The sequence below is a fragment of the Hippoglossus stenolepis genome, chromosome 6 (genome assembly GCF_022539355.2).
Source record: "Hippoglossus stenolepis isolate QCI-W04-F060 chromosome 6, HSTE1.2, whole genome shotgun sequence".
NCBI lineage: Eukaryota > Metazoa > Chordata > Actinopteri > Pleuronectiformes > Pleuronectidae > Hippoglossus > Hippoglossus stenolepis.
Genome location: NC_061488.1, coordinates 26,478,807 through 26,506,728, shown reverse-complemented (window position 1 = coordinate 26,506,728; position 27,922 = coordinate 26,478,807). Strand labels below are relative to the sequence as shown.

At 41.3% G+C, this 27,922-nt stretch overlaps 2 protein-coding genes across 11 annotated transcripts in view; both read left to right on the top strand.

Moving 5' to 3' along the window:
* LOC118111117 (DENN domain-containing protein 2D) overlaps positions 1-9,680 on the top strand; it is a 32,062-nt gene extending 22,382 nt beyond the window's left edge. For all 4 annotated transcript variants that reach the window (XM_035159455.2, XM_035159456.2, XM_035159457.2 and 1 more), the window contains 7 exons: positions 973-1,113; positions 4,770-4,918; positions 5,667-5,838; positions 5,940-5,987; positions 7,334-7,415; positions 7,495-7,737; positions 9,369-9,680. In XM_035159455.2, the coding sequence (XP_035015346.1) occupies positions 973-1,113; positions 4,770-4,918; positions 5,667-5,838; positions 5,940-5,987; positions 7,334-7,415; positions 7,495-7,737; positions 9,369-9,436 (903 nt within the window). In that variant the 3' untranslated portion in view covers positions 9,437-9,680. The remainder of the gene's footprint in view (positions 1-972; positions 1,114-4,769; positions 4,919-5,666; positions 5,839-5,939; positions 5,988-7,333; positions 7,416-7,494; positions 7,738-9,368) is intronic.
* Positions 9,681-11,129: 1,449 nt separating this feature from the next.
* Positions 11,130-21,926, top strand: LOC118111551 (targeting protein for Xklp2). Of its 7 annotated transcripts, none has more exons than XM_047340452.1 (16): positions 11,130-11,208; positions 11,618-11,740; positions 12,051-12,182; positions 12,362-12,485; positions 12,868-12,945; positions 13,109-13,225; positions 13,438-13,547; positions 13,706-13,855; positions 14,079-14,388; positions 17,946-18,165; positions 18,310-18,405; positions 19,851-20,024; positions 20,109-20,255; positions 20,336-20,447; positions 20,889-21,055; positions 21,670-21,926. In XM_047340452.1, the coding sequence occupies exons 2-16, from the start codon at positions 11,632-11,634 to the stop codon at positions 21,778-21,780; spliced, it is 2,157 nt and encodes a 718-aa protein (XP_047196408.1). In that variant the 5' UTR covers positions 11,130-11,208; positions 11,618-11,631; the 3' UTR covers positions 21,781-21,926. The 7 variants fall into 7 exon arrangements, with proteins under 7 accessions (XP_047196408.1, XP_047196403.1, XP_047196409.1 ...); XM_047340447.1 differs by having other exon boundaries at positions 20,871-21,055; XM_047340450.1 differs by having other exon boundaries at positions 11,175-11,208; positions 11,623-11,740; positions 20,871-21,055.
* The last annotated feature ends 5,996 nt before the right edge of the window (positions 21,927-27,922 follow it).

Here is a 27,922-nt window from a genome sequence, read left to right as displayed (position 1 = left end):
TCTTCACACAAGATTCATTCAGACTCTCCTGACTCGTCTCTCTATCTCTCTTTCGCTCGCTCGTGCCGACACACACACAAACAGAGTGACATCGGACCCTCTCATGTACTCAGACTGGGTGAAAATAACAGACCTTGATATTCATGAACAGAAATGACGTACGCGTTTCTTCGTATAGAGGGGGGAAGTGAGATCTGATCTGAGATCTGATCACAAGACGCATGTGAGGCCAGATGTTAATGCCAGGTGTGTACAGGCCTCAGTGTTTGTGTCTTCGTGTGATCACACACTGACTCCAGGATGCTGAGATCAGCTCCCTGGGGGGGACCAGACCATCTGCTGCTCGACTCCTTGTTCTCCATGTCTCTTTAGTGTTAGGGCTCATCGTCGAGCTGCAGAAGGAATCTGGGACCAGTTTCAGTCAGACACATGATGAGTCACAATCTAAGAATCATAAGTGCTGAAAACTTTAGCACAGCACTATATTTTTTCCAAAATGTTTACCTGTTGTCCTCGTCTACAGTCTCAGTATTGTAGTACTAAAGTTCTGCTTGATTTTGAGGTTTCCACTGTGTTTAAAGGTCAGACTTCACAATAAAACATGTCCTGCTTGGAACTACAGCTCTTTATCTTTAAAACAGTGGTCAAAGGAGGACCCTTTCTAAATGGGAATGAAACTTAGAAATATCTTTATCATCCACTTCCTGTTATTTGATTGTAATTGTGTAACACTGCAGTAAACCCGGAAGCTATTAGACTGAAAGTGTTTTCAGCTGATTGATTAGTATGCAATGACTGTACTAATGGTACTAGTGGTGTGGAAATAAATTTGCTGACTTTAACACTGCCTACTATCCAATAAAAGAAAAGAATCACATTATCCCACTATGTTCTTGTTTCATTTGGTCTAATTAGTAAGTGGAGATATTTTGTTAATGCCCCATTACTGTGCGTTCTCCTGTCTGTGTCCAGATATTTGACGAGGTGGAGAAGCGGCGGCAGATCTCCATGGCTATGATCTATCCATTCATGCAGAAGCTGCGGGAGGCCCCATTCCCAGCTCCGGGAAACACTGTGGAGATTAAGAGCTTCATTCCTGAGTCGGGCACTGAGGTCAGACCTAAACCCCTCCTTCTGTTCACAACAGTCCACATAAAGTTTAACGATGCTTGTATCAATAGTGTTTTTCCTTTATTGACACAGTAGACTATGCAGATCCACATAGTCGTTTCTCTTCTCGTCTTGGTAGCATCTTATCAGGAATTAACAGTTTGTCTGTAGTTTTATCAGTTAGCCCAATGTTAATTAAAAAGTCAATACCTTTTTATTGACAAACTAAAGCCGTTTTCAGACATGAACTCTGGAGGATGTCCACAGAATTGAGGTCCGACTTTCTCTGGAGTTTGCCTTTCACATTCTCCGTTGAGACGTTTTGACAACACAGAAATCTGTGGAGCGCTCATGTGAGGGGTGGTGCTGCAGGCAGGACGTCACATATTAAGCCCAATTCATGGTTCTGCGTCCAAGCTACGCCGTAGCCTACGGATCTCCTGCTTTGTTCTCACATGGGCTCATTCTGACATTATCCAGAGTTTTTACTAGAGGGCTGGCAGAAGAGAGTATGGAGGCTGGTCAGACATTTGCGTTCTCAGATACAGACCCTATCGGAGAATGTCAGGAGATTGTCTGAAGCTCACTGGACGTCTGAAGGCAGCTTTGGAATCAAATTCATGCAGTTGTTATTTTCCTGTGACATCACACTCAGGGTGCCAAGATCAAAATGATCAAAACTAAAATCCTGTACTGCTGGGATCCAGATTACAAGCAGGAATGTGCAAAGACACATCCAAATGTATTTAAAAATAAAATATCAAATACCCTTATTGTAAGTGTATCAAAATAAACTACAAAATACAGCAGCGACGCCATGTATCAAAATAAACATCTGTATTGTCAACATGTCCCATGTGTGGGGTGTGAAAACATTTTTTTTTATGTCTGCAACCAGTCAACAGACCTACAGTAATGAAGGGGCTACTTTGCTGCAGCAACACTGACGACAATGACAAACAAGTCATTCATTTGCAGACACCTGATCGCACATTTAGCCATAGCAACTAGTGTCTAAGTAATTCATTAATCAATCATTCAACTGCCCACGCAATAGCACAGAGTTATTCTCCTTAAACACAAAATACCCCCCACTAAGTAACACAGTTGGACTTAGAGAAGTTATGAGGTACAACAAACGCCAGTGGTGGATGAGAGAACTAACTGTTCCTTCATGGCTCTGCAGCACAACGTTGTTAATGACAATAAGGCACAAAAAACATGTGGTTTTACTAAGTTAAAACATCTTGTGGCATTATAAAGTAATGTTAAACAACAACCCTGAAACGCTTTATAGTTTTTTCTTTCCCCGTGCACAACTCATGAAATTTTAACATAGGCTGAAAGCTAACATTAAGGTCTGCTAACGTTGCTTGGGTTAAATAGTTAGCTAGGACACTCCGTAAATTTGATTTAGCCTAGGATACAACAACAACACCAACACCTAACAGGAACTGTTAAGATTTGTCACAATTTATGCTAACAATCCATGGAGATCTGGCCACCAACACATTTCTCACCTTGTGCTTCTTTTTTGGTTCTCGCTTTGTGCTGGATCATCAATTTTCTGAACCTAAATGTTGTGATATCAACAAGCCTGGGCAAATTACTGAGTAGACACCAATCAGAGGCATCATGTATCGATTTTCAGTTTTTTTAGTCATCACGTAGACAACTCACAGAAAGTATTTTAAACCGCAACTAAACTACAAAAATACAAAACACTTAAGTATTTTGATAAAAAATATGAATCATTTCACGTATCATAAATACTGCCCATCCCTGGTTACAAGTCAGGTTGCAGAGAATCGCACAAATCCTTATAATTTCACCGCCTATTGACTGACTCAACTGTAAGGACTATGGACAGTGAAAAGACAGTAAACATATATATCAGAGATTTCAGGCAGGCTTCAGTGAGGAGTGCAAGTGTTTTCTTGCTGGCTGACTGGGACTTCAGCCAAGCTGCATTAAAGTAGTATGACTACATTCAGTGACACAAGAGGAAAACATTGGGCCAATGGATAGAAGGTTCTAAAGACAGGTTCCAAAGAGCTGTGTGGACAGAGAGACAGTCCCTTGCTCTGATACTGATCATCATGAGTGCAGAGGCAGTTGTGTGGTTACTGATTCTCTTCTATGTCTTTGAAGGTTGGGAATGTAGAGGATAAAAAAACACTCCCACAAACCCACACACACAGTGAAACCCAGTGTCACATGAGATCCTCCAGGTGGGTGTGTCAGTGTAAGGTTGTGTCTGAACCTGTCCTGCATTACCCAACCTGTAGCTCACAGCAGAAACCTAACACTTCTCCCATCAGGCCACATACCATGTCTCAGCATCTGTGTCATCTCAAGTATTCACTGTTGCCATAATTTCTGCTGCAGTTCAGTTCTACTGTGACCAGCCCTCAGACTCAAAGAGGGACAGATAAATGGTTCCCTGACGCCGTAAAGACTCTGACACCCTTCACACCTGGTAGCATTCGTCCTGAGTGAACCGATCATAAGTGGTCAGTGCTAATTACCGGAGTGAACACACCAAATTTTATCCGGAATGTATCTTGAGATCACTCAAGCCACAGTGGTGTGGGACAAATGTGGCCACATTCTTTTTGCTGTATTAACAGAAATGCGTTCTAGGCCACAAATTGGTAAAATCTTTTCTCACAACTACACAAGATTCATTCAGTCCCTCCTGACTCTGCTTGCTTTCTACCTCTCTTTCTCTCACTCGCTCATTCCCACACACACACACACACACACACACACACACACACACACACACACACACACACACACACACACACACACACACACACACACACATAGTGACAGTGTTTTAGAGCATAGGACAAGATGGTGAATACCCCTTGTACGTTTGAAGGTCTTCCGCATTAGTTTAGTGTTAAGCTACCAACCACGAGCAGATGTTAGTGATCACCAGCAGATATAAGTGACTACCAGTGGATGTTAGGAGAGTATCATGAGTTGTGTACCTAAGCATCATTGGGCGTTTCCTCTTTTTAATCACAAGGCCCCCTTTGCTGAGGCAGGCCCACCAGAGGCGGATCAGACCTGGGTGTGTGTCCCTAACATCCTGGGGCCCAGTAAGGGTCTTTCATCCTGATCCATACAGTCTCCTTTATTTCTTTTATATACCTGACAGTGGACATTACAATAAAACTCCTGTAGCCAACTTTCATTGGGTGGAACACATTTGTAAAATCTGATATTTGCAAACACACATGTTGGGTTTTATTTTAGCATTAAAAACTACCATTTTTGTGCTTATAGAGCAGGGAAGTGAGATCTGATCACAAGTGGTCACAGGAGACAGGATGTATGTTAATGCCAGACATGAACACACGTGCTGAACACTGACCACTTGTGGTCAGATCTGTCAGGACAGATGTAAATACCAGTTCTTCTGAACAAAGCCTCTGGTTCATGATGGCAGTGATGCTGCTGCTGTCATCATGTACAGTACATTCACGTAAAGTGGATGTAATAAATCCTGAAAAGCACTGAAACTAACCAACATTTATCACTTTATCTCAACAAGGCTATAGTGACTTTAGACCGAGGTGCAGTAACAGTCTGAAAAGACTGCTGCTACCACTGTTGACGTATTTGTGACAGTTTTCACTCTCCATCAGATCATCAGTCTGACGCGTCCACTGGATTCATGGCTGGAACATGTCAACTTTGCCACACTTTTCGACTGCCTGACAGATGATGAGGTGTTACTGGTGTTCGCTGCCGCTGTCCTGGAGAGACGGATCATTTTCATCGCGGATGAACTGGGGTATTACATACTTACCTGGACACTCGCCTACTAAACAAAAGAAGTGTGGAACATGCTTTTCAACATGAACACCTTTTGTTTCTTTAACAGCGTCTTTAAAGGTCCAGTGTGTATGATTTAGGTGAAAGGGATCTATTGGCTGAAATTTAATATAAAATAATCCTATTGATATATAAGTATAATCAACTAAACTGTACAAATAGTTGTTTTCTTTACCCTAGAACGGGCCCTTTGTATTTAATTACTTTATATCAGGAGCGGGTCCTCTCTACGGAGGCCACCATGTTTTTTACAGTAGCCCAGACTGGACAAACTAAACACCTTTTGAGTTTTTATGACAACTGAAGGTTACCACAGGTTCTCTTTTTGTTTGGAAGGGGGGAGGGGAGGGGTATTCAGCTGCAACATGTAACTTCACCCCTAGATTTCACCAAATCCTACACACTGAACCTTTAAGAAAACCTTTTTATGGATCGAATCAGTGTTGGTGTCATCAAAGTATATCATCTAAGAAAGTTCCCAAAATACTTGGAAATGGAATCAGAGACTCCCAATCTATTGGTCTGCAGAAAATTAATTTGTTTGAATTTTGATTTTGATATAAAACCTATGCACCTCATAGAAAGCCTAAACTCTGCAGCTGAAACCTTAGGAAATATTGAAATTTTTACTATCAATCAGATTGGTTCATCAAATCCAGTCTATTTGCTCATAATCAGCTCTGATGTTGACTCTCATCTCTCTGCAGCACATTATCCCAAGTCATTCATGCAGTAGCAGCGCTCCTTTACCCCTTCACCTGGCAGCACACCTTGATCTCCATTGTTCCTGAGATCCTGATTGATGTAGTGATGGCACCCACCCCCTATCTGCTGGGAGTCCAGAAGCGCCTGCTGGACCAGGCCATCGACCAGAGTGATGTGAGTTACCATTACTTAAACTGTACAAAGGCAGGAGTGGCATTACTTGTGAATTCAAGAGCGACGTCCTCATTCTGTCCCGTTCCTCTTCTGTGACACAGCTGATGGTCGACTTGTCTGAGGATAAAAAGAAGACCTTCCTTTTTTTGGTGAGTGCTTTGTTAACTAAACTGTATTGAATCTTTTCGTTGAATATTAGTTAAAATTTGTGTAAATAACACTAATGGCAGTTGATGCAGAAAAGGCTTTCGACTGACTTGAATGGTCTAAACTAGAGGTACAGCTCAAGGATGCCCTTTATCACGTTCCTTGTTTGCATTGGAAATTGAACCATTTGCTGAAAAAAGTTTACCTTAAGGATTCATTTAAAAGGTTTATTCCAGCTATATCTATTGCCTCACCAAACCCTTTCTTTAAACAAATGAACTCACTCCTTTCCTAATTTATCTGGTGTAACAAAGCTCACAGATTAAAGAGGAAACTATTACATTACCCTCAAAAGGAGGGAGGCTTAAACCTCTTCAACCTGGAGTTTTACAGTTTAACTCAAATGTTTCAATCATTTACAATGCAAATGAGGAACAATGGATACAGATGGAAAATCAATTAGCTGCAGCCTAATAGCTTTCTACTAGCTCTTTTTTCCAAGCAAAAAGGTAAATCAGTAAATGTTGTAATTAGTAGTAAATTAAATGCTGTGAAAAAAAAATACTATCCCAACCAAATAAGTATTTGGAATAATTCTAAGTTAAAAATGCTGCCCTCAGTGCCACTCTCTTATACATTCAAAAAGACTTGGGAAGACATGGAGGGATAGATTGCAAAGAATTTGTAAATGTAAATTTATATATTTATACCATGGATTTATCTATTTCAAAATGTTGGATATGTTAGATACCCAACAGGATGGCAAACTATTATAAATTTTTTTTTTTTTTTTTATAAGCTCATATTGCCGATCTTAAAAAATAAGAAAGCACCAATATTTCATTAATGGAAACCATTAATGAAATATTACTTGAATATAGCGAGGACAATGTCGGAGAACAGCAACCAAGAAAGTGTGTGTGTGTGTGTGTGTGTGTGTGTGTGTGTGTGTGTGTGTGTGTGTGTGTGTGTGTGTGTGTGTGTGTGTGTGTGTGTGTGTGTGTGTGTGTGTGTGTGTGTGTGTTCCGCGAGCCAACATGTAATAGACAAAAAGCAGAGGGGACACTTGGGCTGCTGCCCACACTTGATCAAGAAAAGAGACAGAATCTCTTCTTTAATTTCTCGTCCTCTCTGCCAGATTCAAAAGAAAGAACATATTAACCATCTACTAATAGAAGGAGTGGGAACCTGCATGGCCACGTGTGTGTGTGTGTGTGAGAGAGAAAAAATATTACCTGTGAACATAACTGTATGCAAATGTATAATTTGTGGTTGAGTAACTCAAATAACGTTAAATCTTAAAATTTGATTTCTTGAAGTGTAACATTGTAAAACCCTCCTTTACCAGACTGGGGATGAAGCCTCTATTCTGCCCCCAAAGCTCCAAACAGAAATACTAGAGGCACTAAGTAAAAGACAAGAAGCATCAAGTGAGTAAACACAAAAAGAGACAGTGACGAGGAGAAACATAGCTCCATCATCACAAATGTTTTCTGTTCTTTCTCTCAGCGGTGGAGGAGCTGAACCGAGTGGTGTCGGAAGCCTTCCTGCATTTCTTTGTGAAAACAGTCGGCCATTACGCCTCATATGTGAAATACCGTCACGGGGCACAGGGAGTGTTTGAAAAGAGAAGCTTCTACAAGGCCATTGAGCCCAAGACCACTCGACACTTTGTCAAGAAGTTCCTCCAGACACAGATGTTCGACCTGTTTATCCAGGAGGTGGAGCAGCAGCAGCCTGGGCCGCAGCAAGGTGAGGACTGTGAAGACATCACACACAAATGAGCCAAGTTAAAGATAAGCCTGTGGCTGAGGGGTAGATCGGTCATCCTCCAACCTGAAGGTGGACGGTTCGATCCGAAGTGTCCTTGGGCAAGTTGCTGAACCCCGAATGGCCCCTCATTGAAAAAAGTGCTATCCATAGATGCACTGCATGAATGGGTGAATGGCAAAACTGTACTGTTAAGGGCGTTGAGTGGTCATCAAGACTAGAAAAGCGCTATATAAATACAGACCATTTACCATAAGATAAAACTTTATTGATCCCACACGGGGGGAACTTCACAGTGAGAATGAGACGGACCAGACAGCCAGATTCCTTGTGGGACTGCAGTTTGATATCTATGTGAGAAGCGGACTTCAGTGAACTCACATCACATTCACACTGCAGCTCAAAGAGTTCCTTTTTTTATTAAATATGCAATATAATCAATAATTATGCAACAGAATCTGTGGCAGGTTTGGGAGTGCCCATGCACACGCACGGACGTCTCTCTCAGATGCAACAGATTCCAAGTGACAGGTACACAGACTAAAGGGTGACAGACAAGTTCTCCTATGAGAGAAAGAACCGCAGCCTTGAGTCTGGAAAGATGGATTCTGGCTTGTGTTGAATCCAGCTGCCTCACATGGTTACAAAACAGCATTTCTCTTTTGAACTGCATACTCTGTCACTCTCCACACCTAAACATGGGCGACAATATTTAACAGTCGGTCATTACCTGTAAGTTATAAGTCAGGTCAACTTAACTAGTGCAATGATGTGATTTGTTTAATAGAGATTTCTAATTGATTTCAGGTAAATTGATTAAAATTCCTACGCCATTCATATTTAATGAAAGCTAATTTGAGAATTTAGAAGTCTGAGATATTCTAACATACATCTACACATTTACCAAATAAACACACTGCAGCTAGGAATGTTATGTTTTATTTCCCTTGCCATATAGCTGCATGCATTTATGAATGTTAGTAATATTTATTAATGTTATAATAGTTCATAATACTATTATCAAAATTACTTCTAATGTTGTTGTATATCGTTCCATCAATGATTTCCTACAACACACATTTGTCTAATTCCCCTTCTGCCTTATATTGCTTTATTGTTTGATTTTATACACAATGAATGTTAATTGGTTCATGGTGGAGATAGAATGCGACCTCACCCTTTAGACATTAGGTGACACAATTAAACAATGCAAATTCACTCCTTCTCCAAAAGGGATGACCACAGTGTGACTGCCCCCAGGGACATGTCCGTCCCCCTTAGGAGGAAAACAGTGGTCCGAAAAAGACTCACTTCACCTTTTTAATCACACACTTCACTTCTTTTACTTCAACCTAGGTCTTTTTTTTACTTTTACTCAACTTTTTACTCTTCTTTGACACTTAGTTATCATAGCGTATTTTATCTTAAGTGTCTCACCATTCATCTATAGAATTACCTTTAATTATGTGCGTTTAAGTTACTTTCCTGCGCAATATTACATTTTTCTTGAATCCAAATCACAGCCAGCTGATAAGAAGAACTTGAAAAATATCTGCTGTTGAACACTTTTTCCCCCGGTGCACTAATTCATGCTTTTGTCCTCTGTCCTGCAGGAATATTCCACAAAAAGATCCTAGAATACGAAGAAAAGAAGAAAAGGGACAAAGCAAGGAAACACTAACTTTCAGTCGGGGCTTTTGGTGTATATAATAGAGTACATAGGAAAAGATGTGAATGATGTCCTGTGTCAGTTTGGTTTTAAATATGTATGCAATGTGTGAATTACTGTATGGCTAGCTTGCTGCTACTCTGTCAAACACTGGCAGAATGAGGGAGTTGAGTTCCAGGTGTTGATTCTTGGCCTGCGGCCTGTGCCAATGAGCAGGAAAATCATTTCAAATAAAGACTAGTTTTTCATGTCCACATACCTGCATTCTCTGATTTCTTAACAAGTATAGCCCTCATTTCTCTTTGTTGGTTTCTATTTATATGTCTGTCCATATCTGTCTGTTTTCTTGCTTAATGCAATTTTATGTAGTTATAATGTTATGCAGGAATTAACTTCAAAGCAGATTTAATCTACATGATCTCAAAAAAGCTGAATGAAATACTATTGGCAACCCACTGGTTTGTGAACTGCTGTTAGAAGCATGGGTGCAGTCTAATAGTGAAGGTTCCTAAATGAGGGAATGACCTGAGGTAACAAACAAACAAGGCACAAAAGTTTAAACTAACAATTTAGTAGCACCTAAATGACACTTACTTATAGCACATTGTAGTTTGGCTTTTTTTGAAGAAATTATATATATATATACTTTCTTGATTCTTGTTGTTATGGGTTTGTACCCTCATGGTTGAATGCACTTATTGGAAGTCGCTTTGGATAAAAGCATCAGTTAAATGAAATGTAATGTAATGTAATTCATGTTTTCTTGATCAAATAATTCCATCTCAGGTTGAGCGAAAAAAGAAAGAATCATGTACAAATAATGTGAAATAAGGAAACAAAACTCCAAACCCCAACAAAATAAATAAATATCGATATTGGATAATAATTATGAAAAGTAAAAAATAGGGATAGCTCATATTAGTTTAATAATATCTACTAATTAAAGCAGCTTAAGGGCATTCTTGTGTTTGACAAGTTTAAATTATTTAAATCAAATCTTTATTAGCTCATTCTTCCAGTGGATTAAACTGGTTTTGGTTTTTGAAATATCTTCATTTCTGTACACACAATTTCTCCAACATCAGCAGACTGTTAAGGAGAAATAACAAGACCCTGTTTTCAACAACAACAAAAAATGTGATTGTCGACTGTCAGGGAAGTTAGTTAAATCTTCCTGGACTGAATCCTTACTGGACTGAAGCCTCTGTTATTTTAGGAGGAAGTGGGAATTAATTATTATCTTAACTTCTTCAGCTCCAAAGTCCTCGAGAACTTTTCACTGGGGAAGGATACATCTTTTTATTGGACATAGGATTTTTTATTCTTTATATTTTGTAGAGTGTTTTTAGTTGTTGCTGAGTGTGTTATGTGCCTGATACCTTGCTGCATAGGAATTCCCCAGTTTGAGATCAATAAATCCTGTCTGTCGATCAATCAAATGTTATCTATCTAGACATAATTCCGACAAGGAGATTAGGTGACACTAAAATTAACAGTACATTTATGAGTGGTAAAGATGTGATTGGTAATGAAGCAGTAATTATTTAATATCCTCAGTATCAGCAGGGAGGACATAGAGTATAATACTTTAATTATTTTATTACTTATAATTGTATTATTCCAATCACACTCCAGTCCAGAAGGTGGCGGCGGTCCACCAATACGATATTGAGAGGAAGAAGAAGAGATGGCGGCGAGTAGAAGAAAAGCTCGTTAGCCATTGGTTGATTTGAAAGGGCGGTCAGGTGACGTCACAATTTGAACGCTCAGAGAAAACAGTGTCGGTAAGTTACAACGCTTCTTCCATATTGAGTGAAACGTCACAAACTGAGGATTCAAGCTGAACTCTGATCAAATGACTGAATCGATACTGAACGTGTGAGAGTCTTTGGTTCATTTAACGACCTGACGCTTCTGAAGCAGCTCATGTTTAAGCTTAGCTAGCGTTAGCCATTCGCTTCCTCCATAACAGGAACCCAATGGAGACTACAGCTCACCCGGAGAAACTGTCTCCGGAGACATTCACTGACTGAACGTTCCGATCATTTATTCTTAAAGATAAACCAGGTTCTCTGTTATCTGTCCCGCTTCGGTCCTGTTCTTAACTCAGCTCAGACGGTTATCGTGTGTAAACTGGTGGTTAAACACATGTTGATGCGTTAAACTGACTTTGATGTCTCATGTTTTCTAAAGCTTAGTGTTGAATAATGGCGGAAAGCGACTGTGGCTCCGCTGACCGATACGAGTTCGATGCTCCGTCCCACGTCGTCGACTTGAAGGAGCTGGAGAATAACGACGGTGATGATCAGTGGTTCGGTGAGTCTCAGTGGGACTGCACTTTAACATTGACCTCCTCAGACGGTAGGAAACACTTGTTGGACCTTTGTTGACCAGCCGAACGCTGTTTTCCTCTGTGTCCAGTCCTGATGAGCAACCCTGGTTCTACATGTTGTTAAAATACAAACACTCTAAAGTTAATCTTAGTGCAGACAGTTTCTCTCTCTTGTTCCCACGCACCCAGGCTCTGAAACTGATGGTGCAAACAGTCTGTATGAAAGAATAACCAGTATGTAGGTTAAAACACCTGTTTGAGTTCACATCTACTTCCTCTGTGTCTCACCTGCAGAACAACAGGTCGGGGGAGCAGAGGGTCGCCTTACTACACCTTTAAGACCTGACTGGCCCTTTATGAGAAGCAATTCACCCAACCTGCCCAAAGTCATCGTGACTCCTCAAGTCAACACGGATGTAGACAGTGGTTAGTTAACTTTGCATTATAGCCAAGTACAAAGGATGCACTCCTTATTTTCTGTTAAGCTACTTTAAGGTGGTTTTAAAAGATTGCTTGGTCCTAGTGTGCGTTCCTCTGGTCTTCTGTAATTCAGTGTCCTCATGACTTGGTCAATGTGAATCCATGTGGACTGATCAATGTTCCAGGTCCTGGCACATCCACATCTCCACCTCCAAACCTTGTCACATCCTGGGGAGCTGAGACTGCGACTCGGGCTAATGGCCGACCAAAGAGGAGGACGGCGAATCAACCCCCTGCCCAGCCGAGCAGGTGCAGTTCTTGTGATGCTACACATGCACTACAGTGTGATGGAAGTGTGCTGCCACAAGCTGCACAGTACAACAAATGAAACTGCTGCTGAAGTCTGCAGCTTTATTCTTGCACGCTCTTGAGGCATCAGATAATACATTTGTATTAGCATCAAATGGCAAGACTGAATTAAACATGTGACAAAGTGCACAAGCACAGAGGCCAAAGGTTTCATGTTCTGCTTGTTTGTGCTTTGTTTAAAGTTGCATTGACACTCAGTCCCATACAGAGGAAATAGTAAATGCACAATCAGGTGTTTGGGGAACTTGAGATTAAGTTGTTAGCATCTCTGTACTATTGATGTAATTCAAATTTTAATCTTTTATTTTTTTCCTCATTTTAGGATTTCAAAACATAAAGTGACAACAACCGGTTCAGCTCCAACACAGTCGGCTGCACCACCATCAAAGAAATCCAAACCGTAAGTGTCATGATTGTCCTTTCATCCCAAGACGTTTATAGATTCAGTACTTATAGTTCTTACATGTTTACAAATGATTGTGATGCCTTGTCGGCTCCCCCACTTTGTATCCCCTTTTTGGTTGTGTTTCATTCAAGTTTTCTACTGCGGCTGTTTGTTTTAGGAGTCCTGTTGCCAGACCAGCTCGAAAATCCAGTAGTGTCCTCCGCAGAAGTGGACAGACAAATTCCAGGACTGCACCTAAGACTGGGACAGTAGCTTCCAAAACTGGGAAGACAGAGTAAGAAGACTTATACTCTTATATATATGTTAATCTGCCTTTAACTACATGCAGAATCTGTCTGGATGGTTTTGTCTACTCCAAAACAGAAGTCTGTAGAAAAGTATAATGAGATCAACTCCTCTCAATCTTAATTATCTTCATAGTATTGAATGTATAGAAGTGGAGATTCGACTTTAAATGAGACAGATGTTTGCTGATGTGTTAAACAGGCTGTGCAGCTCTGAAGAACAGGAGCTGGAGCGCATCAGGAACCTCCAGAAGGAAGTGGCTCTGCACCGCAGACAGAACGAGGCCAGCTACAAAGCTGCTCTGGCTGGCAGTGAGTGGATATTAGTGACTGACTTTGTGTGGCTGCAGTTAATTCAGTTCAATGTGCTGAACAACGAGCTGTTAGTTGGTACCATTTGAATATGACTGTTAAATGGGATCAAGGTTCACTTTGCTTCTTGAAGGAAATCTGTGTCACTGTTATTTCAGATCCACCCCCGAAGAAGGTGGTCCTGTCCATGACTGTGCCTAAAGAATTCAATTTCACCACAGACAACCGCATTAAGGCGACTACTTCATCCAGTACAGCAGATAAAGAAGTGGACTTCATCAGTCAGCTTCGCAAACATTCCTCCCCAGGTAAGTTCTTCATCTGATCCACCTGATCCAAATTCTGAATATACTCTGATTGTGTTGCCTTAATTGTGTTCAGCTCATCCGGTCTCTATAGAAGTAGAGTTCAGTTCTAATGTCTTTATTGAGCAGTAATATGATCGTTTGAAAACAAACAAGTGAGACATTATAAAAACAGACATTAAGAAACTTTCTTACAATTCTCTGTTCCTTTTTTATTTTTTAAAGGTAAAGGCCATGAAAGGTGCCACTATACCCAAACCCTTCAACCTGTCGAGGGGCAACAAGAGAAAGGTGGAGGGGTCAGGAGCCTATGTGCCCATGGCTCAGCAGATTGAGCAGTACCAAAAACGAACCCCTGACCGCTACCATCTGCGTAGTCGCCAGAGTCAAGAGAGAGGGCCACATCCAGTGAAGGGCGACCAGCTGAAGCTCACCCAACCTCATACCCCACACCTGATGACCCGCCAGAGGAGCCGGCCCACCACTGTGAAGAGCAGTGCTGAGCTGGAGGCTGAAGAGGTGGACCAACTTCACAAGTAAGAGCCTGTTCTTCAGCACACCATCACGTCTTTGTCACTTTCTTAAACTGGTGGTTAGACCTGCTTTCTGGAGCCTTCAACCAAATGTGCACTAAATGCGAGAACTCACACTAGAGCTTTTTTCAGACATGAATTCAACTCCAGAGATTCTCCACACTTAGTCCTGAAGATGGCCATGTTTGAACGCAAATGTCAGACTTTCTCCACCTGGCCCCCGGATATTAAGTCTGTGGAAATTGAGGTGAATTTGATGTGGGAACCCCTGCTTGATGTTGATTCTAACAACAAAAAGAAAACAAATATGCCTCAGTGAAAAAGGGGTGTCATAAACATAGAAGACACCAATGAAAAGGTCTAGAGAGTTTGTGGTGATGAGAGCTCACACCGGTGTCTGTGTGTTATCAAGAAATTCATATGATCTCCGCAGCAGAATGAACATGACTTCCTGTCTGCTGCACCCGGCCGCACCACCTCTCGCCTGAATAATGTGAAGGATTTGTTGCTCTTGTGAACCTCCCGCTGTGTTGTGCATGTGTGAAAAGCAAACTGCGGTTAAAGTCCGGACCCATCTCTCCTGACTATATCCACAGGTTATGTCTGAAAATGGCTTAGGAAACGTGGCAACCTGTGAAAGCATTTTAAAAACGTCGGAACTGTATGAAAAGATGAATTAATTTAGATGGATCAAAGCGCCATGGCTCAGTAATTTATTAGTCCCTCCGCTTCCTCCTCCAGAGGGTCATGGTCAGTATATATTATGAGCAAACAGTGTTAGAACTGTAAATGTTGCCTGCTGTAAATGAATCGTTATAATCTTATTTGCTGTCATAGCTCTGAGACACAGATGCCTGGACTGACATAACCTTATGACAGTGGACTGATCAATGGCTCTGCTTTTGTTGCATCAAGGACTCAGTGATGATGTCTCGGCATCGACCCAAATACTTTGTGCAGGTGTTGATGACATTAGAAAATTTGCCCATTTCAATCTTTTGCAATTCAACAATGGTATTAATTTTATGTTGGGGCTAGAATACTGTTAAGATGAATATGGAATTAGAAAAGAGTTTTATAACAATATGAGAACCATTTCTGTTAAGGGAGATATGACCTGTCAAACTTAAGAGTCCCCACAAAAAGTCAAGGGTTGTTAGCCCATATCTTCCTTTTAATTAGGAAAAGCATGAAGTTCCATTTTTCTCATGTGACTAAATCAACATGAAAAATGTCATTAATATCTGTGACGGTGCAAAAGAAAAGTGACAGAATGACTCATTAACATAAAATACATTTTGAGCTGCTGACATACACTACCGTTCAAAAGTTTGGGGTCACTTAGAAATTTCCTTATTTTTCAAAGAAAAGCACTGTTTTTTTTCAATGAAGATAACATTAAGTTAATCAGAAATACACTCTATACATTGTTAATGTGGTAAATGACTATTCTAGGTGGAAACGTCTGGTTTTTAATGAAATATCTACATAGGTGTATAGAGGCCCATTTCCAGCAACTATCACTCCAGTGTTCTAATGGTACATTGTGTTTGCTAATCGCCTTAGAAGACTAATGGATGATTAGGAAACCCTTGAAAACCCTTGTGCAATTATGTTAGCACAGCTGAAAACTGTTTTGCTGGTGAGAGAAGCTATAAAACTGGCCTTCTTTTGAGCTAGTTGAGTATCTGGAGCATCACATTTGTGGGTTCGATTATACTCTCAAAATGGCCAGAAAAGAGAACTTTCATGTGAAACTCGCCAGTCTATTCTTGTTCTTAGAAATGAAGGCTATTCCATGCGAGAAACTGCGAAGAAACTGAAAATTTCCTACAACGGTGTGTACTACTCCTTCAGAGAACAGCACAAACGGGCTCTAACCAGAGTAGAAAGAGAAGTGGGAGGCCCCGTGCACAACTCAGCAAGAAGACAAGTATATTAGAGTCTCTAGTTTGAGAAATAGACGCCTCACAGGTCCTCAACTGGCAGCTTCTTTAAATGGTACCCGAAAACGCCAGTGTCAACGTCTACAGTGAAGAGGCGACTCCGGGATGCTGGCCTTCTAGGCAGAGTGGCAAAGAAAAGCCATATCTGAGACTGGCCAATAAAAAGAAAAGATTGATATGGGCAAAGAACACAGACATTGGACAGAGGAAGATTGGAAAAAGTGTTATGGACAGACGAATCAAAGTTTGAGGTGTTTGGATCACACAGAAGAACATTTGTGAGACGCAGAACAGGTGAAAAGATGCTGGAAGAGTGCCTGACGCCATCTGTCAAGCATGGTGGAGGTAATGTGATGGTCTGGGGCTGCTTTGGTGCTGGTAAAGTGGGAGATTTGTACAAGGTAAAAGGGATTTTAAATAAGGAAGGCTATCACTCCATTGTGCAACGCCATGCCATACCCTGTGGACAGCGCTTGATTGGAGCCAATTTCCTCCTACAACAGGACAATGACCCAAAGCACACCTCCAAATTATGCAAGAACTATTTAGGGAAGAAGCAGGCAGCTGGTATGCTGTCTGTAATGGAGTGGCCAGCGCAGTCACCAGATCTCAACCCCATTGAGCTGTTGTGGGAGCAGCTTGACTGTATGGTACGCAAGAAGTGCCCATCAAGCCAATCCAACTTGTGGGAGGTGCTTCAGGAAGCGTGGGGGGGAAATTTCTACAGATTACCTCAACAAATTAACAGCTAGAATGCCAAAGGTCTGCAATGCTGTAATTGCTGCAAATGGAGCATTATTTGACGAAAGCAAAGTTTGAAGAACAAAATTAATATTTCAAATAAAAATTATTTCTAACCTTGTCAATGTCTTGACTATATTTTCTATTCATTTTGCAACTCATTTGATAAATAAAAGTGTGAGTTTTCATGGAAAACACAAAATTGTCTGGGTGACCCCAAACTTTTGAATGGTAGTGTAAATCCTACAACTTGTTCCAGAAAGAGAAAAGTCCATCAGAGCAGCAGTGAGGACAAAATGTGAAAACTAAAGTACATGAAGTGCTTAACACGGAAACTGGTGTCTCTGGCTCTATTGGAGGTGCTTGCACTGGATGAGCAGGCTTAACACGCTCGCACCCTGAGACTCATCAACTCAGTACATGGCTCAAAATCGATGTCGTGCTGCCTTAAATGTGTGGTTGGACTCAAGGTGCAACTCTACTGGCAACTGCCCGCATTTACTACTCTTGTCACTTAAAGCACTGTCAGACTTTTCACTTGACACTGCTGCTCAGATGCTAACTATGCACGCTGAACCCCAACTTGTATCAAAACACAGGCGCTGTTTCGTCGGTGCGTGATGAAGACATCAAGGTATGGTAGATAAAGACAAAGCTCTTTCTTTTCACCACATGAGTGTGGCTGCAATCTAATGTTAACTATCAAAGTTCAAGCAACAAATACTGAGCTGACACCCTGTCTTAAAGTGTCTGACGGGCTCAGGCTTTATTTAATGTCTAACACTGATGGTGTTTCAAGTTTATTATCAATTGGAAAGTGCATCATTGAGTTTCATGGGCCATTAATTAATCAATCTTATGTTCTAATCCCAGGTTTAAATTCAAGGCTCTGGAGCTCAACAGGAAACTACTGGAAGGTGCAGAGCATTTGAAGAAGCCAGCCGTGAAGGAACCCACAGTACCTGAAGGCTTTGAGCTGCAGATTGAAAAAAGGCTCCAGGAGAGACAGATTTCCAAGAAGTCTGAGGAAGAAGAGAGGCCACATACCTTTAAATCCCAGCCTCTGCCCAAAAGGATCCTGGAAGGAGTCGTGGTGAGTTTGAAACCTGCTACTGACGCTTCAATGTCAGATACAGGCTTCACATTAAACTTGCTGGGTTCTTGTACTGACAACATGAAGCTTTTAAGGTTCTTCCCATAAATAAACATAGTAAAGTCGATTTCCTTCTGTCAACAGGGAGTGCCAGAAAGGAAAGTTCTGCATCCAACTGTTCCAGAGTCTCCAGCTTTTGCTCTGAAGAAGAGGGTTCGTGTGGATCGCAAGGTCGAGGAAGTAAGGACACATTTGTTTGTCTTGTATGGAAAGCAACTTTAACATTTATTCGCTTTACTGGATATTCACCAAGAATATTTCACATATCCACAATAACCAGGACAAATGTTGTGCATGTGTGTTGGGCAGGACATTTTTCAGCATGCATGTGTCCACTATTCCAGGTCTTTCTACAAAGATGCAGTTGGGAGAAGTAGTCAGTTGGGTGGGTCTGAGGGGAGATAATTCTAGTTCAGATGTTTATAAAATGTAGTTTAGCTCAAGTAACCAGACAGAGTTTCTGCAGGTCATGAAAAAGTCTCAAATTAAAATGAAGGGCAATATTAAATAACATTTTATTGATAGTACCAAATCATCATATACATTATCTCAAGGCACTTTACATAGTAAGGTCGATACCTGAAAAAGTATACAGAAACCCAACAGTTCCCACAATGAGCAGCATCTTGGCAACAGGAAAGAAAAAACTCGTTAACTGGAAGAAATCTCTAGAACCAGACTCAATGTGGGCGGCCATCTGCCTCGACTGGTTGGGGTGAGCAGAGAAAAGGGAGAGGTGTAAGAGGGAGGGGTACAGAGAAGAGGAGCAGTTGTGCAATCATCAGACTGGTTGTTATAATGGAAATGGTAAGTGAGATATTTATATAATAATAATTGTTGTCGTCTGAATCCTGCAGCTCTGGAATCAGGGACACGTGCAGAAAAAGAGAGGGATAAATACATATTGACATTAAGTCAAATAAATTGGGTGACAGAGAGAGAACTGCTCAGTGCATGATGGTCCAATATTTCTCTGTAGGTATTCAATTTGAAGATGAAGTGTTTCAACACCTGTTGGGAAAGAATCATAGCAAATCATTTTTATTAAGTTTCACTTTAGTGTGACTTGATGTGACGCGTCAGATAATGATGTCATATATTGTAATATTGCATTCACTCTTGCAATCAATACGATTAGCGATGCAATCTACACCTGATTTGGATTAACCAATCAGTCATCATGACCTCTTGGGTCGCTGACACAATAAGGAGCACTTATAACCCTAAAGCATGGCATCAAACTGTAATCTTCAGGTCTGCAGATAATATGCTGCATAGAGTAGTTCCCAGCACTTGGCAAGTCCATTGTAGATGTTTGAATCTGTTTAGGTTCAGAAATGTGAAAGTAGATATTTAATAAACGGTCTCTCCAACTGGAGAATTCTCCAGCTGCTTTTTTTCTTTTACTGACTTGACTTTAAAAGTGGTTGAACAAAACGCCATCACCTTCTGCTCTGTCATTTAAAACATATTTTCAGTGTTTTTTGTTCTTAATAGATGCAAATTTAAAATCAAACTGATCAGAGTAATTGATATTAATCAATGCTTGCAGCACCAACTGTGACAAACTCCTCCCCCTGCTCAGACCCCTGTAAATGACCTAAACCTGCTTTTGTGTCTTGTAGGTAAAACAGCCGTCACCAATCAAGCCCCCCCCAGTGCCTCACTTTGGCCTCCCCTTCCAGCCGCGGCTCCCAGAGCACCACCATGTGGAGGTCTGTCCTTTCTCCTTTGACGAGAGGGAGCGAGAGAGGAGGGCAATGAAAGAAAAGAGGCTGGAGGAGAAGAGGAATGAAGAGGTGAGTCTCACTTCCTCAGCCGCTGTGTCTTTATGCTGGATGTCTTAGAGCCAGTTTTCAATCACTGTCCTCTGAACGTTTCAGGTCCCTCAGTTCAAGGCCCAGCCGCTGCCAGACTTTGAGTCTGTGCTTCTCCCTGAAAAGAAGAAGCTGGAGGCCACAAAGCCGGAGCCCTTCAGACTTCTCCTGGATGAACGTGGTTCTGTGAAGAACAGTCGCTGGGAGCAGATGGTATGATGGATCTGCCTCTGAACGCACACAAGCACCTTTTATTCTTCACAACATTCACACACGATCTCTGTGCCTTGTAGGTGAAAGAAGAGCAGAAGCAACAGGAGGAAGCAGCAACATTCAAAGCCAGACCCAACACCGTCACTCATAAAGAACCTTTCCTGCCCAAAAAGCCAGAGCGAGCTGCAGCAGGTAGGACTGACATTTCGTTTTCTCCTCTTCACCAGGAGCCTGATGAAGCTACATGTAGAGTTTCCACTGGACTCTGTTCCCATCAGGTGGAGTGATGGTCTCACAGGAGCTGAGTCAGTTCTTTACTGAAGACACAACCTGTTTTTTTACTCCAACTGATCTGTGTGAGTTTTATTATCTGATCAGTGGAAACATTATAGTTCAAACGAAATTTGAAGTTTTTAACAGTTTGTATCAGTATTGGAAAATATTGTTGTTGATCGCAGCTTCATGCTTAAGGCCTGATTATAATTTGATCACATGATCGGGTATTGAACATTGTCTCACGGTGAAGCAGCTGCAGCCTTCTGCTCCGAGTCTCCTTCACTATTGTGAACTCACTGTGCTCCTGTCGTCTTGACGATATCTGTCACTGCTCTGAAGTCACTCACTCTTCCACAGCTGTGGAGAACTTTGAGCTGTCGACGGAGCGACGCGCCCGGGAGCGCCAGGAGTACGAGCGACTGGTCAGCGAGAAGGAGGCTCTTAGTGAGCTCATGGAGGAGGAGCAGAGACGAGAGGAGGAGCAGCAACAAAAAGAGGAGATCACCAGGCTGCGGCAAGAACAGGTCACTTTCAAACACAACACCGTTCATTGAGAGGAGATGAGGGAAAATACTATTTGAGCTATATTTTATTCTATAATCCACATAATGTGACTGACATTAATTATCATATTACATTTTTAAGGGCCGCTTGTGCTCTATCACCAAATGCAAGGTGCATGCAAAAATATAAAACGTCTTAATTTCATTAAAATAAGGAGTTTAACCTATGACCTTTACAAAACGTTGATCATATGTTACTGCGGAACGCTCCATTAAATTATATTTACTTCATACAACATGATTTGAAGAAACCGTCATCACAACTAAATACTGTTTCTATAGGATTAACATGAGTCAGTATCAGTCCTTCCTCCTCTCCTCTCTCTTTTTAGGGGGGGGCCTGGTGGCCCACCAGACCTGTGCTACTATCGGGCAAACGCTGAAAATCCACTGTTCTTCTTTGTTGACAAAAATCACTGCTGAATAAAAGTTGCAGTGATGAGCCTCAGTATTGAAACCAATTATCAGTTTGAATGTTGTATATAACACATGGATTTCTATAGACTGAGTCTGTTGAGATAACTGGCTCAGATGGTCTGTGTGTGTGACACTCTTCCTCTGCATCTCCTCTGCAGGTTCACAAGGCTCAGCCCGTCAAACACTACAAACCTGTTCTGGTTAAGAAGAGTGACGTTCCTCTCACGGTCCCTCACACTCCAAAGTTCTCTGATCGTTTCCGCCTGTGATCAAAACTTATTTCTGTTGGAAATGTTTGAAAAACCGTTGAAGCAGTTTTTTTTTTTTATCTCCTTCCTGTTCAGCTTTAGATTTTAACGACATGCTGTATATAATCTTCTTGCTACATAACTCTTAATAAAAGTCAACAAAATTAGTAACGTTTAATGAACATGTGTATTACCTGCATAATACCAGTCAACTTCAGCTTTAAACCAGTGGCGGTTCCTCTCCAATTTCTTGGGGGCAAATTTGTTTTGATGACAGATGATTTTTTTAAAAATTTTAATCAATCCAATTTTATTTGTATAGCCCATATTCACAAATATATAGTAAGGAAAAATACCACAAAAAAACTATTAACAGAGGGGGAAAAAACCTAAAACCTCAGACAGTCGCATGTGAGGGATCCCTCTCCCAGGACGGACGGAGGTGCAATAGTTTCCACATGCTCTACAATGACTGAAATAGCCACAATCTAATCCCTGTGTGTAAGATTTAGGTGAACGGGATCTATTGATTGAAATTGAATATAAAATAATCTTAGTGATGTTTTCATTTTACCTACATTGTACGAATGGTTGTTTTCTTTACCAGATAATAGGACCCTTATATTTAAATTAGTGCTGTTAATCGATTAAAAAAAGTTAATCATGTCAATAGACTGTAATTAATCATGAATAATCATACAATTAAAATACTACTATTTACAAGTAGGGTGTTTGAATAAAGAAATGTATAACAAACTGGTTAGGGCTTTTTTAAAACTTTATTTTACATCTCAGCCAATTAGAATATCTTAATTCACTGAGCAACAACACCCATAAAATGCAAACTTAATTAGCAGACAACCACATCAAGTACAAAAATAACTGCTTGCCTGTAAATAATTTGTAAAACGACATTTTACCCACATGAATTTTACATTGAGTAGGCTTAAGGTTTAAAAAGAAAATGAATGCCATGGTGTCTTTGAAGAGACAAAGTAAACAGTCCCTTTTCAAACTCTACAATGAATAACATTACTTGATACTTGTGAACTTGTGTCAAATGGCTCCAGTCATGAAGTCTTCCTTTGAACCTGCTCATCACGGACACCGGTGTGCCGCTGAACTGTCAGCTCTGCTGTGTTTGCAGGACTGTTTGACATGTCCGACTATTTTACGGCACTTGGCTAATGCACCATCAAACCCGCTGTCACGGAGAGACCCTGTGATCGTCCGCTGTACAATGTGCGCTACACAAGGCATATGCTCGAATGGTAGACTCCTTGCTGCCGCTTCCATATTCCGAGCACTATCTGTTCCAATAGTGATGACCCTGTCCGTTATCCCCCACGTCAAGAAACTGGCGAGCGCATGCTTCGGCGAAATGCCTTGCCTCTGTTTTCACTACACCTAACGCAGACGAGTGCAGCTGCCAATTATCATCTATGAGATGAGCTGTTATGCCAAGGTAGTTATGGTTGCTGACTGATGTCCAGTGGTCTCCTGTCAGTGCAACAAATGAAGCTCGTGCCAGCTGCTCCACTTTCGTTGCCTTTTCACTTCCATAGAGTTCATGGATTCTTGTGACAATAGTTCCCCTCGAAGGCGTTTTGTAGGATGAGTCCCCTGAGGCGATCTGGATAATGTCTCGAAGCCCCTTGTCTTCAACTATGTTGATGGGTCTGCAGTCTATTGCGACCCATTTAGCGATAGCATTAGTTAGCTTAGTTGTTGTCGTTTTGTTGACAGAGCCGGCTCTGCTGCACTCCGCCAGTGTAGCTTGAGGAGCACGGCTTGATCTCGTCTCGGTGTTAGCGTCTGTGTTAGCAAAGATGTGCTTTGCACGAAGATGGTACTTCAGACTCGTACTACGGTGGAAAGACAGTTCATCGCTGCAGTATGTACACACAACTTTGGTTTGATCTAAACTCCCATTCCGAAGCTTTTTAAAGGGGACATAGCATGCCCATTTTACCACAAGTTGATATGGTTCCTTGGGGTCTTAATGAAATGTCTGTAACATACTTTGGTCAAAATACCACAAGGATCATTTAAAACAGCACCCTTTTTACCCTGTATAAAACAGCCCTCCACAGAGTGACCTGTTTTGAGTGCCTGTTCCTTTAAATGCTAATGAGCCAGCTCCCCCCTCCCCCCTCTCCCCCCAGAAATTTAATATTTTATATAATATAAATGATCAAATATGCATCCCATACTTTGTATTCCCCTTCTGTTGTCCTGGAGTTTTAATTTTCCCAATCACATAATTAAATGTCCCCCTCTGCCCATCCACTACAAGCACACAAGCAGACAGACAGAGAGAGAAAGAGAGGGGTGGGGGCTATGAAGACCATCATTTACCCCCGAACCCCGACATTCAACGGGTACAACAACAAGCGGAGAAAGCAGAATCGCGGGCTGACCTTATATATACATGCGTTGACACAAATTCCAGCTCACGCATGGGAGAGCGAGCGGTCGCGCCCGAGCAGCTGCTGCAGCCTCCCAGTCCCAACGATCCAGACAAATGCCACATGTGAGTGAATCGCGGGCTGACCAGCGGAGAAATGCACATCCCGTGTGAACAGCCAGGCGGCTGCGTGCTTGGGAACGGCGCTGCGCTGCCTCGCAGCCTCCGGTGTAAACCCGGCGAAACGAGTGTGGGGGGACAGGAGGTGGGGGGTGGGCCAAGGCCATGTAGGGAGACTTCCAGTGTATTGTGACGACACAAAACCCAGGAAGCTCAATCGAGTCACTCAAGCATGACGTTTCTGACTTAGAGGAACCATAACAAAACGCGTGAGTGTTTTTTTCCCAGAGTTTTTGGGTTGGTAGACATGCCAGATACCCAAATTAACGTGTAGAAGCATAAAAAAAGTGGAATTTGCATGCTATGTCTCCTTTAAACCTAAATTTGCCGTTAAGCACACCGGGGTCCGTCTCCTCACTCATCACTTCACTACTTCTTCACCCACAGGCAGGTAAACATCCGCGCTGGAGGACTACGGCAGGAAATTGTGGTCAGACTTGGTGATATGATTAATTTGCGTTAAAAAAAAAAAAACGCGTTAAGGTTTCCAGATTAATCGCACGCGTTAACGTTAACAGCCTTAGTATAAATCCAATCCTAATATACATTATCTCAAGACACTTGACATAGAGGGTCGTTAAAGGACCTTCAAATGAGAGAGAAACACAGCAGTTCCCACAATGAGCAAACCCTTTAGTGACTGGAGAGAGAAAACTCCATCATTAACTCCAACCCCAAATCAGAAGAAGTTGGGACGGTGGTAACAGTCTGGATGGTCCTTTTCATCTTTGGTCTGGAGTACACAGCGTCCATTTCTTCCAAAAAAGACCTGAAATACTGACTCGTCTGACCACAGTACATGTTTCCACTGTGCTATGGTCCATCCCAGATGCCTTCCAGTCCAGAGAAGTCAACAGCGCTTCTGGATAGGTAAACATAAGGCTTTCTTTTGACACAGTAAAGTTTTAACTGGCATTTGTGGATGTAACTACGTATTGTAGTGCTTGACTAAGGTTTGCCAAAGTAATCCTGAGCCCATGTGGTTCTATTGCTTCTAGATAAATGACGGTTCTTGATGCAGTGTCGTCTGAGGGATCAGAGAGCACGGTTAGTCAGCTTAGGCTTGCGCCCTTGTCCTTTACGCACTGAAATTCCTCCAGATTCCTTGAATCTTTTAATTATGTTATGCACCGTAGAGGATGAAATATCCAAATCCAGTCCTATCCTTCTTTGAGGAACACTATATTTAAACATTTCAGTAATTTTCTCAGTTGACAAACTGGCGATCCTTGGCCCATCTTTGCTCCTAAAGGACTGGGCCTTTCCTGGATGCTGCTTTTGTACCAAGTTATGATTACAATCACCTGTTGACATCACCTATTTCAAATCACATCATTTTTTAATCATTCTCCCTGATAACTAGCCCTAAATTGCCCCCGTCACAACTTTTTGGGGAATGTGTTGCAGGCCTGAATGGCAGGAATGGATGTATATTTAATCCTTTAACCATTTAATATCTAACCCTAACCCAGATGTAAATATGTTTCTAATGATAGCAGCAACATTATAAATAATAATAATTATAAATTGTTTTTGTTGTTGTCTGAATCCTGCAGCTGTAGAGTAAGAGTTACCTGCAGAGAGAGGAAGAGACTATGTGAGGGAAAAAACAAAGTTAGTGACATATAGTTAAATAAATAAATGTGGGGGCAGAGAGACAGAAAGAAGGGGAGAAGTGCTCAGTGCATGATGGGAGTTCCCCCAGCAGTCTAGACCAGAGGTCTTCAACAGGGGGTCCGCGAACCCTAGGGGGTCCGCGGAGGTACTGCAGGGGGGTCGCGGCATTTTTCGTTGATTAGACAATTTTTTTATATTTTTTTAATTTAAAATTTTTTTTTCCAACCAATTTTTTTCCCACAAATTTAAATGTCTTTAAATACACATTAACATGCATCCAACATATTGTAGCGAACGGATAAATGGTGGCAGAAGACGTTATCTTTCAGTCATAAATGCACACACTGCAGCTCCTATACCTTGCACATGTTTAAAATAACAACATGAATATATGAACCTGTGTATTATTTGAATAGCTTAGTATTGAATTCACAATAACAGGGTAGCTATGTTTATACATGGCACTAGGCCCATTTTAATATAAAACACAATTTTATACAACATATATAGTAGGGGGTCCCTGCTCCATCTCTCCACCAGTTTGGGGGTCCTTGGCCTGAAAAACGTTGAAGACCCCTGTTCTAGATTTAACCAGAAGCCAGTGTAGTGAAGCTAATACTGTAGAAATGTGGTCTCTTTTCTTGGTTCTTGTCAGGACACGTGCTGCAGCATTTTGGACAAGCTGCAGAGTCTTTAACGACTTACTGCTGGAGCCTGATAATAAGGAATTACAATAATCAAGTCTGGATGGAATAAAGGCGTGGACTAGTTTTTCTGCATCTTTTTGAGAAAGGACATGTCTGATTTTTGAGATGTTATGCAAGTGAAAGAAGGCGGTCCTAGAAATTAGTTTTAAGTGAAGCAAGCTACATCACATAATTACTGATCCCTTATGTGCCTGCAGGCAGCCTTAGATCCTCAGGTGGAGCCCTGCCGGCTGTTCTAAAGTCGAGGTTGAAAAACGAAAGGTGACCGTGCTTTTGCCATCAGGGTCCCTCGGCTTTGGAACGGATTACCTGACGAGATAAGGGTCGCAGAGTCAGTGACTTCTTTTAAATCACTTCTTAAAACCTACTTTTATAGACTTGCTTTCATGTGATACTGTGATTTTATCGTTTTCTTTTCACCTTTTATTTTACTTGTTCACTTATTTTTATTGTCATTTTACCGCTTTTTCATTTCAAGTTTTAATTTACTTGTTTTGTTTTCAAAGCACTTTGCAAACTCTTTTTTAAAAAATGCTATATAAATAAAGTTTATTATTATTATTATTAGAACAATACAGTGTTATGAGCTCTTTGGTATATGAAGGGACTTGATTGTTAAGGGCTTCGTGTGTGAGGAGCAGGATCTCTATTCTGAATTGTATAGGGAGCCAATGCAGAGAAGCTGCAGGAGTAATATGATCTGTCCTTCTAGGTCCTGTCAGCACTCGGGCTTCAGCATTTAGACTAAAAAAAGTAAAAAATAACTCAGGTCACAAGTAAGTTGGGAATCACTGATCTGGATGAATATCTGACTAGATAAACTTTAATGTCTGCCAGTGTATCTAATTTAAATAGAATCAAATTTTTAAGAATCAAGAATTTAAAGTTTAAATGTCGTCTTTACATTTCATCCAAATGTATGTGGATGTGTTTGAAAATCCCATATTAGAACTCTTATTAACTTCATGATTCAAAGTCACAAACTATTTCTTATGGTGTAGAATTGAGTTAGATGATGGATCCTAGTGTCACCAAGCTTCAGCAGTTCATTCCCATAACAACTCATGAACTTCAGAAACCGTCTCATCTGTGAACTGAACATGCATAGACCAAGATAAAACCAACCATATAGCTACTTAACATTTGTTCAACACATTATTTCTCTGTATGAAGACAACTGCATGCATCAGCCACCCAGATCCACAGACGTGCACACACATGCACACACACACACACACACACACACACAAAA

Bases quoted from the DNA above. Each gene is read 5' to 3' on its own strand.
- LOC118111551 (XM_047340447.1), top strand. From the start codon at position 11,632: ATGGCGGAAAGCGACTGTGGCTCCGCTGACCGATACGAGTTCGATGCT. The intron at 13,548-13,705 runs GTGAGTGGATAT...CTGTTATTTCAG, and splicing joins CAAAGCTGCTCTGGCTGGCA to ATCCACCCCCGAAGAAGGTG. The intron at 20,025-20,108 runs GTGAGTCTCACT...TGAACGTTTCAG, and splicing joins AGGAGAAGAGGAATGAAGAG to GTCCCTCAGTTCAAGGCCCA.